We start from the raw sequence: 17038 nt of genomic DNA, 5'->3' as shown, positions 1-17038 counted from the left end.
GGATGGAACAGACAAAAAAAACACAAGCAAAACTATCCAGGGATTCAAAGGCAGGATCTGAGGAGGTCATCAAAACCGTCCCAGCCACCCACTCAGCCTGTGATGGAGCAGCCTCGTCACTCACGTGTCGATGGACTGGAGGTGTGCCTGTGCTGGCGCGGCGGGGGATCCGTTTGCAAATGGCGGGTCACGGAGGACTCTGTACTGGATCAGCTTGCAGGTGGCGCAGAGTGAGCTGTGGGGCATGGAGGTCAGCAGGGCCGTGTCTATCTCCATCCTCTCGTCAAAGGTGTAGATTTTGACTCCGGACACCTTTTTAGGTATGTTGAGCTTCACGGTAAAGGGGACATCACAGAAGGTGTCCAGGGGGCCCAGATGGATGGACTCCCCCTGCTCTGTCAGGACTTCAATGTCAGACAGCACCTTGGGAGAGCCCGTGGAGAGGTACGTGGTCCAAAGGGTGAGGGAATCAGGGTAGACGGGGTGAAGGAAGCGCAGCTCCAGGATGCAGCCATCTGGCTGGGGGCACGGCACTGTCATGTTCATGTGGTACAGGTGGAGCTCCGGACTCCAGGCCTGCAGGCTGGGCTCACAGGGCTGATCCACATCCGGGGGCCCTGGGCAGGAGGGATGAGGAGGAGGCTGATGAGAACCAGGGGACAGCTGACCTCACAGGGGACCCAGAGGGGTGATCCTCTCTGCAGTACCCTGTAGGTGCTTATGCATCTCTATGCTATAGCTGCACACCCATGAGGTTTTGCACCAATTTACAGGCATGTGCCAGAGCTGGTGGCATCTGCTCTAACATCCTAGAATGCAATAACCACCACTAGTCTCCCAGCTCCTGGGTATGCATACAAGCACAAGGCTTGGCAGATCTGGTGTCTCACAGCCCTCTAAAACCGGATCAATGGTATCCACACTGCAGCTGGTCACAGTGCCAAGCTCTAGAGACAGCCTGGACACAGCTGGGGGACATGAAGCTTGCTCTGTAGTCTCATGGGCACAGAAGACTTGCCAAGGGCACCTGAATGCTGAGTCCCTGTGGCTCCATAGGTTTGGACATAGGTTAAGCAGAGCAGAGACCAAAAGTTTTACACAGTCATGTGCTGGAACAGGTCACAGGCAGGAAGGGACCAGGTCCAAAGCAAGCCAGGGAAGCAGCTCTGGAAGGCTGTTCTTCCACCAGAAGCTCCAGGACAGTGCCCAGGCTGACCTCAGATCCCCAGCCTGCCTCCCCTGGATTAGAGCTCAGCAAGAGAAATGTAGCGTTGGGCTTTCAGTCTCAGAAAGCATCACTGGAATTCATCATCCTGTTGTAGGAATTCCCTTGTCTTCATTAACCACTGCAAGCATTTCTTAGGGCCCAGCACCAATTCAAAGCCTGCATCCATTTAATATTAGTCTTCTAAAAACCATAAAATCCGTCTTTTTCACCAGCGCAAACATGCACTTGTGATAACTGCAGGTCATGCAGGAGAAAACAATGTCCCATAATTCCAGAAGCAGTTTTAATTTGCCAGTGAATCAGACAGGCAGGGGAAACAGAAACCACTGACAATAAATGAGCTAAGCTTTGATTTGTTTGGTATCACTGAATAAGCACAAATTTGATTATTTCTTTAAGTTTATTTCCCCCCCCCACCTTGCAATGCTATCAAGAGATACTTAAAGAGTTTTAGACACAGAATCTCAGCTACATCCTGACACTTCTGTTCTCAAAGCACGGGCTACATCCCAAAGGTGTAATGATGTCCAAACTGCATTTTCTCTGCAACCACCCTGGCACATTTTCAGTCAACCTCAGTGGCTCAAACATGCAGATGCACAGAACTAACAGATCCTCTGGCTCCACGTGGTTCAAAAGCAGCACGTGTACTACATACAGCTCATGGGATCATTTCACCTGGTCTCCTGCCTCCTCTGCCCTGCCCTTGGAGAAATTGAAGCAGTATGAAAAGCCCAACAGCTCCTATGGCAGCTGCATGATCCTGAAAGCCACCACCATGCCCACAAGGTAGGTCTCTAAACCAACATCTGGATCTCAGCAAAAGAGAAGTTGTGACACCCTGCTGTTCACCTTGCCAGCGGGGAATTGCATCCAACCCAGATTGCCCAGCACTTGGTACAGACTCAGTGGGACCGAGCAAGGAGCTCCTCTTGCTCCCTTTGGACAAGGCTGCATCAAAGCCTGTGAATGCCCCTGAGGTTTTGGATGAGGTCCCGAGATGTATGTTGTAAGACTTATTTCAATGAAGTGCCCCTCCCTTTTGATGAGTATCTCATTAGCACCTTCCTGGGCAATGATTGGGGTTAATATCGGTGTGTCAGTTTGTTTGTCCAAAGCCAGCTGGCAGTTACCAGGTATCTCCTGGGCACCTAGAATTCCTTCCAGCACTAAAGAGCCTCCCCAAAGGGGAGACATCTGACTCTCTAGAAGAAAAAAAAAAAGCTTCTTTTTCTTTTCCCAACAAGATCTCATCTCTGTCTGGGAGATTCACAGCCCGGGGAAGAGAGGAGGTGTTTACCTTCTGCTTCTTCTGGGGTCCAGTAGCCAGAGGAATCGCAGACCCGAGGGGAAGAGGCCTCATGCACATACTGACGGAAGGTGCCATCCTCCGCACAGTCATCACAGATTGTGTCCTGCTCCCTGCAAACAGAAGACAAAGGCATTGGCATGTCTAATCACGACTGGTTAATTTTCCATCCACGTTTGTCCAAGCAGAACCAGATGGGAAATTGGAAAAGCAAAGCTAAGCTCTCGGGAAGCCCCTGGGCATATCATCCTGCTTGGAATAAGCTCTGTCAGACGGGAGAATAAAAGTGACCGTGGGACAAGCCATGTTTAATCCCTGCTCTTCTACTGGCTCTCTGGGTAGTCTTGGATGAGCCATTGAATCGCCTGTTCCCTACCCACGAAGCAGAGCTAACAGACTTCGTGCTTCCCGGGTCAATGCCTCTGCAGTTGGGTGGGTGTGCTTGGGTCTATCTCCACTAAACCCCAGAGTCAGGTTTTTGCCTTTTGTCACTGCTGCAATACAAGACAGTCACAATAACGTCAATTAAAGAGGGTACCACTGTGCTTTCCAGGAAAGAAAAATGACACTTTTCTGTGATGAAGACCAGCCTCAGGCCCTTTCCTTGGCAAGTTCATCACAGGGTATGCAGAACCCCCACAGTGGACCAGCTCCTGAGCCGGTTATGAGCGAGAGCCGGGGATGGATCTGAAGACCCAGTACCTGTCTCCTAGACCCATTTTCCTGCTCCCAAACCACTCCGTTCCCCACCAAAGCAGTTTGTTTGGATGACTCAAGGCCACTCAGCACTCAGGGGCTCTCATGCCTACGGGGATAACAGGTACACAGTCTCATTACCCCTGGGATGAAAGGCCCATCGTGGAGATCATCAGTTCTTTGAAAAAGGCAGTAAACACTGACCCAGGGTTGTCCCAGCTGCCCTCAAACACCGCTTTTCTTTGAATTGCAAAAGCTTTGTGAAGTAGCTTTAAAACAATTTCAAGAGCTCTTTAACATATGCTTATGGTCCCATAATAAAAGCATAGACTTAAAACCTGGTGGAAACCAAAATGTTGTAGTAATAGGGGCTGCTGAATAGAGGCATTGGTGGCATATCCAGGTCTGGGTGACTCCCCAACATTGGGGAGAAGGAAGACAGCCACCTGGCACTCAGGACGATGCACTGCTCACCAGGCAAACAACTCTGGTTCCTCAGCACTGTTTCTCTGGCTTGAAAAGTTTCCTGACTTACCCCCAGTTACTTACACCACGAGTCTGTGACAGCACTGGAAACAAAACTCAGTTCTTGCGGTTCGAGCTCCCTGCCTTAACCACAAGGCTGCATTTCCTCCTGGTAAATGGCTATTTTATACAATAAGTGCTAAATGAAGCTCATTTTTCATTCCATGATTGCACTCTGGGGTTTAAGAATTGGCATTGCCTCCTGACACTCTTTGGCTTCCCCCCCCGGCACCCCGACAGCAGAAGGCTTGCAGGAAAGCCCACATGCAAGCAGAGCCATCACAGCAGCCCAGCTCTTGTGTCTGAGGGCTCTGCTGGAGACAACCAAGGGGGGTTGGGGGTGGGGGGTGGTCTGCACCATAGAGGGTCCCTTGTCCCTTCTAGCAGGCTCCTGTGCAAGACCAAGACCATCGCAACAGCAGATCCCTTACCTCTCGTGGATGACACCGCTGATGGGAGGCAGCCAGTAGATGCTGAGGGAGTCCTGAGTCTGCCCCGTGACCATGGGAGGGATCGGGATGGGTGCGGGCTTCTTGCTCTGACCCCAGCGCTGGTACACCAGGTCCAGGTAGCAATGCATCCGGGCCACTTGGTTGGGGGTGAAGGTGTTGGTGCAGTCATCGTCTGGGGGAAGAGAGGCCAGACTGAGGGTGGCAGAGATTGGCCAACAGGGCATGGCAACGTGCACCCTTCCTGATCTCCAAACTCTGTTTTGGAGACCTCAAGGGAGACCTGGGAGACACCAGCATGTGGTGGCTATCCTGCCAGGACTCTCTGCTGTCATGTGTCCCCAAAGCCACAAGATGGCACTGCCTCAGCAGCTCCACATCCCTGCACTTGCTGAACACCAGCTCTAATGCCTGGGCAGTGCCACCATCCTCATGGGACTTGCAGTGGGTCAACAGGGGGTGACAGAATTGCTCTTCAGGCTTTGGTCCTCCTGGGCTGCCAGGATGAACACCAGCCCTCTGTGGCATGCCTTTGGAAACCAAGCCAAAAGGGCTCAACTCAAAGGTCCAAAATAGTAGTAGTAGTAATAATAATAATAATGTTGCTTCAGGACTGGAGAACAAAGGCACGCCACCATGCAAACAAGAACAGCCTTGATGCATGACCAATGACAGACTGGCAGGGAGGGAGAGATGGAAACAGCCTGCAGCAAGAAAGGGGCTAAGAAGCTACTGCAAGCACAGGCTGCAGCCTGCCACATCCCAACGCATGAGGAGGGACCACATCAGTTAGGGAACGAAGGAAGGGACTATCGATGGAGGTGGAAGGGAGAGAAACCCAAGTTTCTAGGGAAGATGACCCCTTACAGTTTCTAATGATGATTACTCATTACCTGTGTAACTCATGTAGTTGTTGAAGGGTGTTCCTGTGAAATGTGTCTGGCCGCAGGTGTCATTGGTAGGGTCTGGATCCCGACAGAGTTTACTCTTTGGGGTGGGGGCAGTGTCAGCACAGAGGTCTCCCGTCTCCATAGACGGAGTTGTCTCCCTGCAGGGATCGTCACAAGATTCCCGCTCGCTCACTCCCTTAAAGACATGGTATAGCCCCAGGACATGTCCCACTTCGTGGATCATGGTGTTCGTGTGGCCATGCATACCGTAATAAGCAGGGTTGAGGACAACTCCACCTACAATTGCAAGTACAGAGAACATTATTCGGACAAAGAGACAGCTGCCGTTACTCACCTGTGCTAGGTAAAACTCCTCTCATTGTGCTTCCAGGTCACAAATGAGGTGCCAGATGAAGACCTGAAGATGGACATATTCACCCTCTTGTAGGATGGGAAGAGGGCCCCTTTGTCCTCTTGGAGTGGAATGGGCTGGGTAGTTTTTCTTCCCTTTCTGATCACACCACTCCCCCCAACATCTTCAATCATTTCATCTACCATTTCCCACTGTGTCTTTTCACATGTTTATAATTCAGTGTCTGCTTTGGTTCACACTTACAACTCTAAGTGAGGTTTGGAGCCAGGGCACCAAACCAAGACATGCTGTAAGTTTACAGGGATAATCTTTTTAACCAGAAGACCTTCCCTAGCCTAGACAGGTGGCTAAAGCATGCCAGCTCCCATGGCAGGTGTGGACAGCGAGGTGCCTAATAAAGTCCTGACACACTTGGCTGTGCCAACTAGAAGCCACCTTCAGCACAAGTCCTTATGAAGATTCAAATGCACTGCCTCTGGCCCCTACTGAGAAAACATCAATGATCTACTGCTTCAACATCCAAACCAGACCCTAAGGAGTAAACTAAAACTCTCATGAGGTGCTGTTGCAATCCACTAAGCTTCTACCACAAACCCGACCTGAATTCACAGTGTATTTTAGAGTGGGATTTTCCAAAACGCAGTTTCTGAAGATCCCTTCCTCCCCTTCAGAGGGGTTTGCATGTGGGCAAGGTGCACCAAGTGAACAAGGCGAGAACCCCCCACCCATCACAGTCCTACTCCTCTTCACTGGGGCACCCCAGCCCCTTGACTCAAGGGGGCACAAAGGGGCAGTTCATCTCCAAGCCAGTTTCATGCAGGTTCAACTGTCAAAGATGCTGGAGCATGGGTACAAACTAAGTCCCCCAGAAACTGCCCAGAGCTGCACCTCATACTGACAGCAACAGCATAGAGCTGGATACGGACCCATGCTGATCCTGCCCTAAGCTGCCCCTTGGCTGCAGGACAAGGTGCTTTTCCTCTCCTGCCCACCTGCCTACAATCGGAAGAGCAAGGATCTATGATGCTGAGGAAAGCCAGGCGCAGCAGAGCCTTCCTTTTGCTCACTGCCAGCATCTCCAACTCCTGAGCTGGGATGCACACCTTGTACTGACCACTCTGTACCACACCTGCTGGGAAACTGTCTACAGAGGATGCTCAAGAACAACACTTACCTCTCTTCTCTGGCCTCCTTTTATTTCTTTATTTTGCCCAAACGAACGTCTCTTTGGAAACTCTCCTTTTTTCTCCCTGCTTTGAGACTTTTCATTAGCATTTTCCTCCCCCTTCCTCTTCTCATTTCCTTGCTCCATCCACTTTTCCATGCTGCCTTATGGTGGAGGAACAAGGGCTGGCGAATATCAGCAAGACGAGGGGACAAAAAGCAGACCCTAGCATGTGCCCAGGCTGACTCCAGGCAATACCCTCCATGGCATGGGAGGCTGTTTTTACCCAACTACTTTTAACCCAGACAGCTTGGATGGCAGTGTGGTGAATAGTTGGCTCTGGCACAGCTTGCTCCCTCCTTTACAGGGCCCTGGAGGATTTACTGTGCCAGCTACCTCACAGCAGAGCCTCTGCTACTGCATCTCTGCTGCTGATTGCTGCCCCTGCCAGCAAAGTTAAAATTGGCAGAGAGCCACCATGTGATCCTGCCTCCAGTCACAGCATAGACTGCTTGAAATCTGCTCCTGGATCAGCTCCGTGCACTACTGGACTACCTCATGTCCTCAAGCACAGGGCATTCCTTCCAAGAGAGGGCTTTCTTTAGATCAGTGTCCCTGGCAGGACACCAGCAGGTCTGTGACTCCTCTGGTGGAGCCATGCTGGGTGAACATTGGGTTGGGGCTGGAAAGGGGCCTTCAGAGATGCCCTGAGCAATTCTCTTGAGCCCAACAGGCTTGCAAGAGGGTGAAGAAATAAGGGTGGCATCTTCTATGGAGCATCCTGCATGTGTAGCTCATGGAAGGGCTGAGAGACACCACTGACCTGTCAAGTGGCACCATTTCTTACCTAAAATTCATGTTTGTTGTTCTTCCTTCCCCACAGTGTGGATCTTATGCCCAGGGCAGCTTGGCTTAAGGCAAAGGATGGGTCACAAAGTAGCTGCATTCCCTTTCTCCCCAGCTGTAAAACACCAGAGCAGAGGACCTTGCATCCCATCAGTCAGCTCTTGACCCTTTAGTTGACTGGAGATGGGCCGCAAGAAGGCACAGAGATTGAAAAATCCTTTTGGGACCTTCATGTTGTGTCCTGTCAATCATTAGGTTTTTGCAAGCCATCCCCCTCTCAGTTACCAGGCTGGTAAACGCTATAGATAGCAAAGGGCATCCCATTGATGGAGAGCCCAGTGGGCACAAAAAAAAAGCTACTTCTTTGTAGCTGAGAGAAGAGAGAACAGAAAGAAAAGGCATCTCTGCAGCCAGATCCAAGCCTGAGCAAGGCAGGGGGCTGCCTGCCCAGAGGTCTGAAAGGAGGAATGCACACGCAGAAAGAAAATATTGTTCGTAAACAAATAAATGACATGTGAAAGCCCTGCATGCATCCTGCGGCACTAACCACAAGAAACGGGTTTGAGCACCAGGGGCACGGGAGGCCCAATGACCAAGCAGCCCTCCTCCCAGCAGAAATCCAACGCTCTTCCCATGCAGGAAAATAAATGGGATTCTAGTACAGGGAGGGAGAAAACTGTCACAGGGGAGGGATGCCAAGGCTGGGATACCCTGTCCCTCCCTTCCTCTCTGCTGGCTTCCCCTATCCCATTCCTCCCCCACACCCCACAAGGATGATCATATTTTTAGTACTTTTTTTTTTTTTTTTTACAGCTAATTAGATAGCAGAATTAGAAACAGCATGAGAACTCTGCCTGCCTTCTGGAATGTCCCTGTGCCTCCCTTCCCTGTCCCCACAGCTCCCTGATGAGCTGGGAGAACTCCCAGCTTTGGACCAGGAAGTTGTGTTTCCCCTCTGCAGGGTCCTGGCTGTGAAGGCAAGATGTGGAAGCATTTGTACATCCAAACAAGATCCGCCTCCCCTCTTCCTCCTCTGCAGATCAGGCTTTCCTTCTCACCTCTGCCTCCTCCTACCCTGGGAGATGGGCTAAATTGGGCTTTAAGTGAACACTCCCTCTCATTCCTGAGGACCAGCCCAAGGAGGTCCCCAAGGTCAGCATTTACACAACCAAGCTTAAAACATCAATGACATGTCCCTGTGACATCAAGGGGGTCCAGCACTCTAAGGCAGGTGAACCAGAGTCTTTTTTGGACTTGCTTACCCAACCAAGACCAGGCAGCTGGAAATCTTCAGGTCTGGCCTCACAACATCCTCTCCCTCCAGACCAGACTCACCAGCTACAGCTGCAGAGCTGGTAATATCCCCAAGGTCAAGCCTCAACTCTGCTCAAGGAACAAAAGGTGCCCAACCCATCAGTACAGTGAATGATTAGCACTGGTGTGGACCCCACTTCATCTTCACTCACACACCCCTTGGAAGCTGCCAGTCCCAGGACGTTGCCCTGCTCTAGCCATGATCAACAGCAATGCTGAAGGACTCTCGTTCAAGCCAGCCCCCAAGAAACCAACCTGTTCCTGGGTCAGGGCTGTTGTAGAGAACGCATGCTCAAGCAAGCATGGGATCTTTAAACAGCAAACCACAAAGCTGAACCTGTATCACAGGGCCAGTCTTCCCCAAACACTGAGTCACTGCAATTAATGGAACAAACGCATGACGGTTAGTCAGACAGGAAGATGGCCATTGCTTAAGGTACCTTTGATGGAACGGCTGGCCCTCCTTCAGGATCCACTGACCTCAGCCAGATATATGAGCTGGCCTCAGCTTATATAACTGCAGAAAGTATTTATAACATCAAATATTCACAATTCCCTTGCCTTTCAACCATGTTTATGCAAATACAGTTCACATGCAGCTACACATGAAATTTAAAGCGTCTGCATTATTACATTACTAGGGTTTTTGAGGCAAGGCTCTCTACTGCGGAAAGCTAAGTTTTTTACAGGACAGGAGTTCGTCAACTCCTTCTGTTTTGTAGTTAAAAAGATTTACTTCTAAGTTCTCAGAAAATTCATTCCAGACTCCAAGTGAGAACTCTGAATTTGAAAGGAACTCACTGTGATTATGGTGGAAAGACTGAGACAGACAGTATGGTTAGAGGGAGTGGTGCAAGCAGACCTGAGATCTTCTACCTCTGCTGCTAGCTGGCTGTAAGTTGCCTCTGTCTAGGAGCTCCACAGCATACACCAGTTCACCCTCCCCAAGTCAGTAATTATCTCTTGTGCTTCAATGAATGCAGTTGCTGTTGATTGGTATTACTACTGGTCTATAATGGTAAACCTTCCCTAAGCCTTCAGGAAGGCTGCCTGAAATTCAAATTTACTCAAGAAAATAATCTGGAGGAGAGCAATAGATCTGTAAGTCATCAGCATAGGAATGGTCACTTAATTTCTGGTAGCCCAAAACAAGCATAGGTGAAAAGAAGGGGATGAAAAACAAAAGTTCACTGAAGACTTCCAGAAGGTGAAGACACCAACAGGAAGGTGAGGAGGACCCTCTTGAAAGACAGTCAAAGGTCATGAAAGAATGGTTTCTAAGGAGTTCAGATGGCAGATTAAAAAACATCTAGAGAAGAACTGATGGAGAACAATTTGGAAACAGTATGTTTAGTGAGCTTTGGGATGAGAGGAAGTGTTAAAATAGAAGGGAAGGCAGTTGGAGAAAAAAAGGCTCATGGTACTTCTCTTGAAAACATCCAAGAAAGTCCAGTTCAGAGAGACAAACAGAACAAAATCTGACCAAGAGTCTCTGGAGCCAAGAGGCAGGTTAGCTTTTTGGAGAAGTCAAGTCAAACTCAAGGGACCAATTTGATTCAGGAGGAGAACCAAAGCATGAGAGGGTCTGTACATGTGTAGGGAAAAATCAGTGTGGCATTTCTGCTCCATGGGAGCAGACAGTGGCGTGGGGGGAGCAGGGCCTGTGTGCTGACCTTAATATTTTAAGGTCAGGATAGACAGGAGATTAGCAAGATTCAGTGCAAGGGAAGGAGTCTGTCTTATTGGAGACAGACCCCTCTCTTGTGTAAAGACCTGTCTCCACCCCGGTCACCGTTAGGTCCTTAAAGCTCAGGAATTTTTCTCAAACTACTATTCACTCCTCCCAAGGTTTTTCTTGCTCTTTCCTCACTGCTTTACCTTTACATCTACTCAGATTCTCCAGTAGCCTCTTGTGAGAAGTTTTGTCAAAAGCCATATATTCATGACCTACTCAGTCCTAAGTTTCTTCTGTGCTGGACAATAATATACGTTGTGCGTGGTACAAAACACTTGATGATGTGGTGGAGCCTACTGTTTACAGAGAACAGAGTCCACCACCTGCCCTCCTGAGCTCATTAAATCTAAAACAGGACAGCCTTGAACCAAAGTCTTCAAGTCAGTGCCAGAGCCTCAAAGAAGTTCAGATCCAGCTTCATACTTCACAGCTCTGGCACCAGAGCCAAGACAACACCCCTTTTCCCCTGAACCTCTGCGGTAAAACCCTGATCCAACATTTCCAGATGGTGCCACCTCTTGTGTCCCTGGCTGAACACAAACTCTGAGACCACAGCTAAATGCAAGCTTTTGATGAAACCAGTCAACCTGATTACCCCTCCGTACAACTCCTTGCGAGCCATTGGGAGGGGTCTGAAGAGAACATGTGTGTCTGAAGCATGTGCTGTAGTAAGATGATTGTCAAGCTGAGCCTTGGAAGTGATTTCTGGAAGCTGAAGGAATAAATTTCATGGAGATTTGCCTTCCTCAACAGGCAATTTTTTCAATACGCTATTGAAAAAAACAGTCCTGAAACTCACTGAGGGAGGGGAAATTGGCAAAAGAGAACTTTAAAACAGGTCTTTAACAGCAGCATAAAACTTAAGGGTTGAATATCACGCACTTGTAAAAGCAGAAGGTCTAGGTCTGCTGTGCAGGTGTCAGGAGTAATTATTTCCAGTTACTTATTGAGAAACACTTTAGATGTTTTGACTGCAAAGCGTAAAGGGCTTTGCCAGAAAACTCTGACATTGAAGATGTGGAGGGAGAGGCAGGAAAGAGAGAGACAGCAGAAATAGGAGAAAACACACAATACATTTACATTCTAGTGAAGCAGTTGCCGTTTTGACTGTTTTGTAGCCTGCCAGGGCTGATGACCTTAAGGGTCTGCCTTGAATTCACTGAAGCCAAGGAGAACCTTGCCTCCAGCAGATAGTAAGCCAAGTTATAAAAACATGGTTTAATTTGATAGTCATCCTCACATTTGCAGCTGGATTCGGAAGTGGCCAGTGCTCACTGCCTGCTCAGCTCTACAGTTGCTCAAATCTGGAGTCTTGGCTCTGAAATCACTGACACTCCTGGTTTATCTGTTTGTCATTACGTGCTGCAAAAGAGAAGTTCACCGTTTCCACAATCCTGGAAGATAGACCTGGAAGGTCCCAGAGAAGCCAAATGCGAGTCTAAACCCTTCTCCAGTGCCTTGCACTGATGGTGAACCTGCAGCTGTCCCCAAGCTCTCTGTCTCACTGCCTTCACCATTAAAATTTTCTCATAACAACATGGAATTCCCTTGTCAGGGTGTAACCCCACTACCTTATCCACATGGACACAGGAAAGGAGCTGCCTGTTCCCTTACGGCAGCAGCTATTGGTACACCCAAAGCCTGTTATCATGACCTTCTTATTAAACATCCTCAATGTTGAGCCAAATCATGGCTGCCGCTTTTTGCCAAGTCAACCGAGAGAGAGGAAAACCAACAACCCTGAGACCCCATGAGTGCGGTAGCTTTCTTACCCAGGTGACTAAGGGCCTCTTTATCCCATGGCCAAGTGGCAGCACCAGCCAACTCTTCCCTCACTGAACTGGCAAAGTAAACGTTGAGGAAGTGGGTGCTGTTCAGCTGCAGTGCCTCCTTCAGCTCCTTCACACTCATGTACGCCCTGCAAGGACAAGGGAGAGGAGATAGTCAGCATAGACTTCAATGGAGCAAAGAGGAAAAGCAAGAGCCACCCATAGATATCTTGGAAAGGGTGCAGCAGACCTGGAGACCCCATCGTCAACTCTCTGAAACCAACAGCATTTGGTAAAGCATAGCAAAATTCAGCAAGTTTCAACAGCATGTTCCATGACACTACTAATTCTGCTCTGTAAGGTGCAAGTTCTGCTAGTGAGGGGTTTGGGTGGGAGGCAGTCATGCAAATTTGAAGAAATTTTGCTAATTACAGTAGCTTTGTTGATGAGTTCTACTCTTAGAGAAGGTTTTCCAACAACAGGGACAGAAGAGACACCAGAGAATAGGATAAAAGGAGACAAAATGGGAGGAGAAATAATGAGAGAAGAAAGGAAATGCAGAGGTCAGTCCTGCTAGGGAAAAGAGAAGGGGGTTGGCATCAGAAAAGTAGAATTTGGGAGGGGGGGGGGAAGTAAGTTTTCTGCAAGGTGTGAGGAGAGAAAAAGCAATCCAGAACTCCAGTTGGTTCCAACAAGGGTTTTCAGGGTCGTCCCTGATACAGGTCAGGGCAGGAATGGACATCAAACCTTATTCTTGGGAGCAGAAAGGGTTTGCCCACTGGGGCCAAGAATTCTCTTCTCCAGCTTCTCTAGTCTATCTGGAGAAGCTCACGACCATGGCCCTCCACTCTATCCTTTTTCCCAGGACAACCAGTATGCCAGAGGTGGCAGCTCATGGCAAGAACAAGGGGTCCCTGCAGAGCACAGGCACATAACACATCAAGAAACATGCTACCTTCACCCCCATCCCTGTGTATTGTATAAGGAAGAGCATGAGCAAAAGGCATCTCAGAATTTGCTCCAAGAAATCTCTCTTCCAGCTCTGCTCAAAACAGACCTTGGAGAATAGTGCTGCCTGGGTCCTCCCAGCACTGAGCCAACAGCTGGGCCCTCTTCACATGAACCTGTCTCTCTGCACGTGATCTGAACCCTCTCTGAGAGGAAGTCTGGGATGTTTGCAGGAGCCAGGGTAGGGAAGCACAGGAGCTCCCAAAAATAAGCTTAATGGAGAGAGGGGGACATCTCTGGAGACAGATCCATTGAAGGGCATGTTTAGTGGGGAAAGCCTCCTGACAACACTGCTGACTGTCTCTCCTCCCATCTCCAGAGCTGTCAATAAAGAGTTGCAGGAACAGAAAAAACACTGGAATGGGGATATCAAGACATCCATTTCTAAAGGGCATGGGAAAGTAATGCGCTGGGAGAGGTGGGTAGGCAATAGGCATTGCAGCAGAGCAGTAACACCCATAGGTATGTCTGGGTGTCGACAAAATGATCCTCACAACGTGGCACATCTCTCAGCACTTGGAGAAAAAAAAAAAAAAAACAAACAAAAACACAGCAGCCAGGAAATTTACATTTCACTCTCCCCTCCGCGTGGTTGTTTCTGCACAGGTCAGAGGTCTATATTGCGTTCACCAGTACATCAGCAGTCCCAGCGTTGATCTTTAGTGAGTTCATGTCCTCAGCTGGGTAAAACGATTAGGATCTAACTTAACAACAATAATAATTCCAATAATAATAGCAGTGGGATTGTAGGGCCTTGGGCTCTGCTGCAAATGCCAGATACTCTTAAATCAAGTACTACCATTTCCACCATCAGTGCCATTAACCTCATGGGCTGAAACAGCATTAGGACAGGTAGCCCTAGAAGATATTGTCTCTAAGTCTCTAAGACTTGTCTCTAAGTCTTCAAAATCTGAGGACCCTGACCCACGGTTTGTGAAGCCATTAATTTGAGAGATTCTAGGCAGGGAAAAACTCATGGAAAGGCTTCAAATACATCACTGTGGAATGATGATGGAAATGCACCATTGTGGAAATATGTCATAAGCACGACTAAACCTGCAGCATAACGCCAACAGCAACATTAAGGTGGTGGAAAGCATTTCACTTATTCCCATGCTTCCAGGAGCAATTGGCATCTTTGAGCTGCACGGAGTGATTATGAAGGGAATGCAATAATTTCTTTACACTGGACTAGCTTATGAAGGTACACCAGCTATATTTGAACAAGCAGTTTCTGTAAAAGTGGTGTCCATTAGCGCATTCCTCATCGCGTTGAATTACAGAAGGAAGGACAAAAAGCTGAGCATGGGCTAAGGGAAAAAAGGCATGTTTAATCCGAGATGTGAAGTGAGAAGGGAAACCAACGAGAGATGTGCAAATACACTGTTTGAGATGGCAAGATCCCTAGTCAAGTTCTTATACCAACAGACTTGTTTAGAGAGGTTGCTACAGCAAATGGAAGAGAAGGAGGAAAAACTGAAAAAATAGAGGAACAGGATTCTAGAAGTAGACTAGAACAGGATGGCATGTGGAGCAGAGGTAAACCCAAGAGTGTCCACTTCCCTGGATCTGAAATAGCAGAGACTTGGGTCAGCCATTGATGACTTGGGAGGTTTCAGATAATCAGGATCTGCTGACTACGTCTCCCCTACCAGTCAGCCCCAATAGGCCATCCTGGGCTGGAGACATCTCACCCACCTTCCCAGCAACAAAGCAGCTCCAAAACATCAGTCACTTTAGAAAATCTTGGCTGGACTATATGGCAGCATTTAATGGTGATATGAGATGACCAGCTTGTCTTCACCAGGCCCCGAGATCTCCCACCACAAAGCAGCATTCCCAGAACACTTTCCCCAGCCACATCAGCTTGCAGAGAGAAAACTCTCCCAACCGGAAACAGCAAATTAGGAGAACATGATCTCTTCTCTGTGATGTCTTGCCTGAGCATCCCAGACACGCACCATGCTGACGCCATCCCTTCAACCCAACCAAGACGGGAGCAGGCTGGGAGGAATAGATAGGGAGAAGAATAAATAAACCTGAAGGACATATTTGTGGCATGACTTGGAATGAAAAGAAGCAAAAATTTCATAGAAATAGAGTGTAAAGGAAGGGGAAGGGGGAGAGAAAAAGTCTCCTTCATGCACCAGAGCTGCTCGGGGGACACAGACTTAAAAATAACATTGATTCCTGACCTATGATATCTTGGAAAAATAGCCCCAAACCCTTCCAGGCTGTCCAAATTCCGAGAGCTGATGTCAGCCCTATTCAGAGGGATATTCCTGCCGCCCCTCTTCTGGAGACATGATGTTTTTCTGGCTGTCGCCTGCCGTTCCCTTGACACTAGCAACATTTTTTGTCAACCCTTAATTATAAATAACTGTAATTTCCTCCATTGAGAGATTTGGATAGTTCAGGGCTGTGTCAGGGGTAGAGGGAGCCGTTCCAGCACTGAGAGATGCTCGGATGGAGCAGGAGAGGAAAGGACCTGATTTCACCCACTACAGCATGGAAAGCACAAATATCCTCCTGCTGGCATCCCCAAAGACACAACCAAGACCAAAACAACTCTAGAATGGGCAACTCCAATTCCTCTCAATCCACATTTCCCACTGGCATCCTTAGCTTAGACAAGGAGCATGTAACTGGCGTCTTTGCCTGTCGCTTACTGCCAAGGTCATGCTCTCCCTCTTCTTCAGCACTTCTGTGATTTTCCCAGGGGGAAAGCAGAGCAGCCTTTGGTCTCCACAAACAGCCTAGATGACAGCCCTCTCCTCCGCTCCCCAAATAGCTTCTCAACGCCTACAAGACCAGAGTATTCCAAACTAGATGGTATTTACAGCAGGGTGGGCATTGCAAGCCAACACGCAAACACAAGGCAGGCCAGAAGGACACATGAAGGCATAGCTACCAGCTACAGCACAAAAGGGTGGGCATTGCAAGCCAACACGCAAACACAAGGCAGGCCAGAAGGACACATGAAGGCATAGCTACCAGCTACGCAGCACAAAAAAAAAAAAAACCACAGACCAACCCCAAAGAATAGGGCAGAGGATAGAAGAGAGATAGAGGAGGGCCATCAGGTTTTCCAGATTCAAAGCAAATGTTTTTCCAAGAGCATCCAAAACTCATTGGTGAGCAGCTAGCTGCATGGTAATACCACCTTGACCTGGGGAATATTTGCAACCCTGGGAGAGTGGAGCTTGCAAGAAGAGTAGAGGCAACAGGAGAGAGAGATTAGGGATGGGAGGGCTATGGACTGCCATTATTAGAAATGAGCATGGGCATAAACACCATCTGAAATGACGGTATTTGAGGGAACGAGTCCAAATATGAGGGCCTCCCTCATGATGGTGCTGACCTGTGATACTGTTGACTTAAAGTTCTGCTGAATGACACCAGCTGACAATCTGACTCTAAGGCAGGCCTAGGTACGACACTGCATACATACTGTTTTACTTGTGGGACTCATGGTTGACAGAAAGCAAGATGGGGAAGAAGCCTGGACCTTGTATTGCTCTACAGCAGCACAGCGGAGCCTCACTGATGCTTGTGTGGTCCTGGTGCTGGGTCAGGAGCACATGGCTCTGTATAGGACTTAATGATGTGCTCTCATTGTGTGACATTGCAAGCTATCGAAAAAAGGAAAGGAAGATGAAGTGCAACAGCTTCAGTGACTGTGTCACCATAGAATAGTGGAATCAGAGACTCATAACTGCAGATGGAGAGGA

The 17038-nt window shown here is 48.7% G+C and overlaps 1 protein-coding gene across 1 annotated transcript in view; it reads right to left on the bottom strand.

Moving 5' to 3' along the window:
- Nucleotides 1–17038, bottom strand: part of PAPPA2 (pappalysin 2) — an 89200-nt gene that overhangs the window by 52431 nt on the left and 19731 nt on the right. The window contains exons 2-6 of the mRNA XM_009275903.1: nucleotides 12303–12448; nucleotides 5101–5394; nucleotides 4190–4382; nucleotides 2529–2650; nucleotides 125–617 (exon numbers count right to left, since the gene is read on the bottom strand). Coding sequence (XP_009274178.1) covers nucleotides 125–617; nucleotides 2529–2650; nucleotides 4190–4382; nucleotides 5101–5394; nucleotides 12303–12448 — 1248 coding nt within the window. The remainder of the gene's footprint in view (nucleotides 1–124; nucleotides 618–2528; nucleotides 2651–4189; nucleotides 4383–5100; nucleotides 5395–12302; nucleotides 12449–17038) is intronic.

This window comes from Aptenodytes forsteri, unplaced genomic scaffold, assembly GCF_000699145.1.
Source record: "Aptenodytes forsteri isolate BGI_AS27 unplaced genomic scaffold, ASM69914v1 Scaffold289, whole genome shotgun sequence".
NCBI classification, from domain to species: Eukaryota; Metazoa; Chordata; class Aves; order Sphenisciformes; family Spheniscidae; genus Aptenodytes; species Aptenodytes forsteri.
This window is presented reverse-complemented; position numbering and strand designations above follow the sequence as displayed.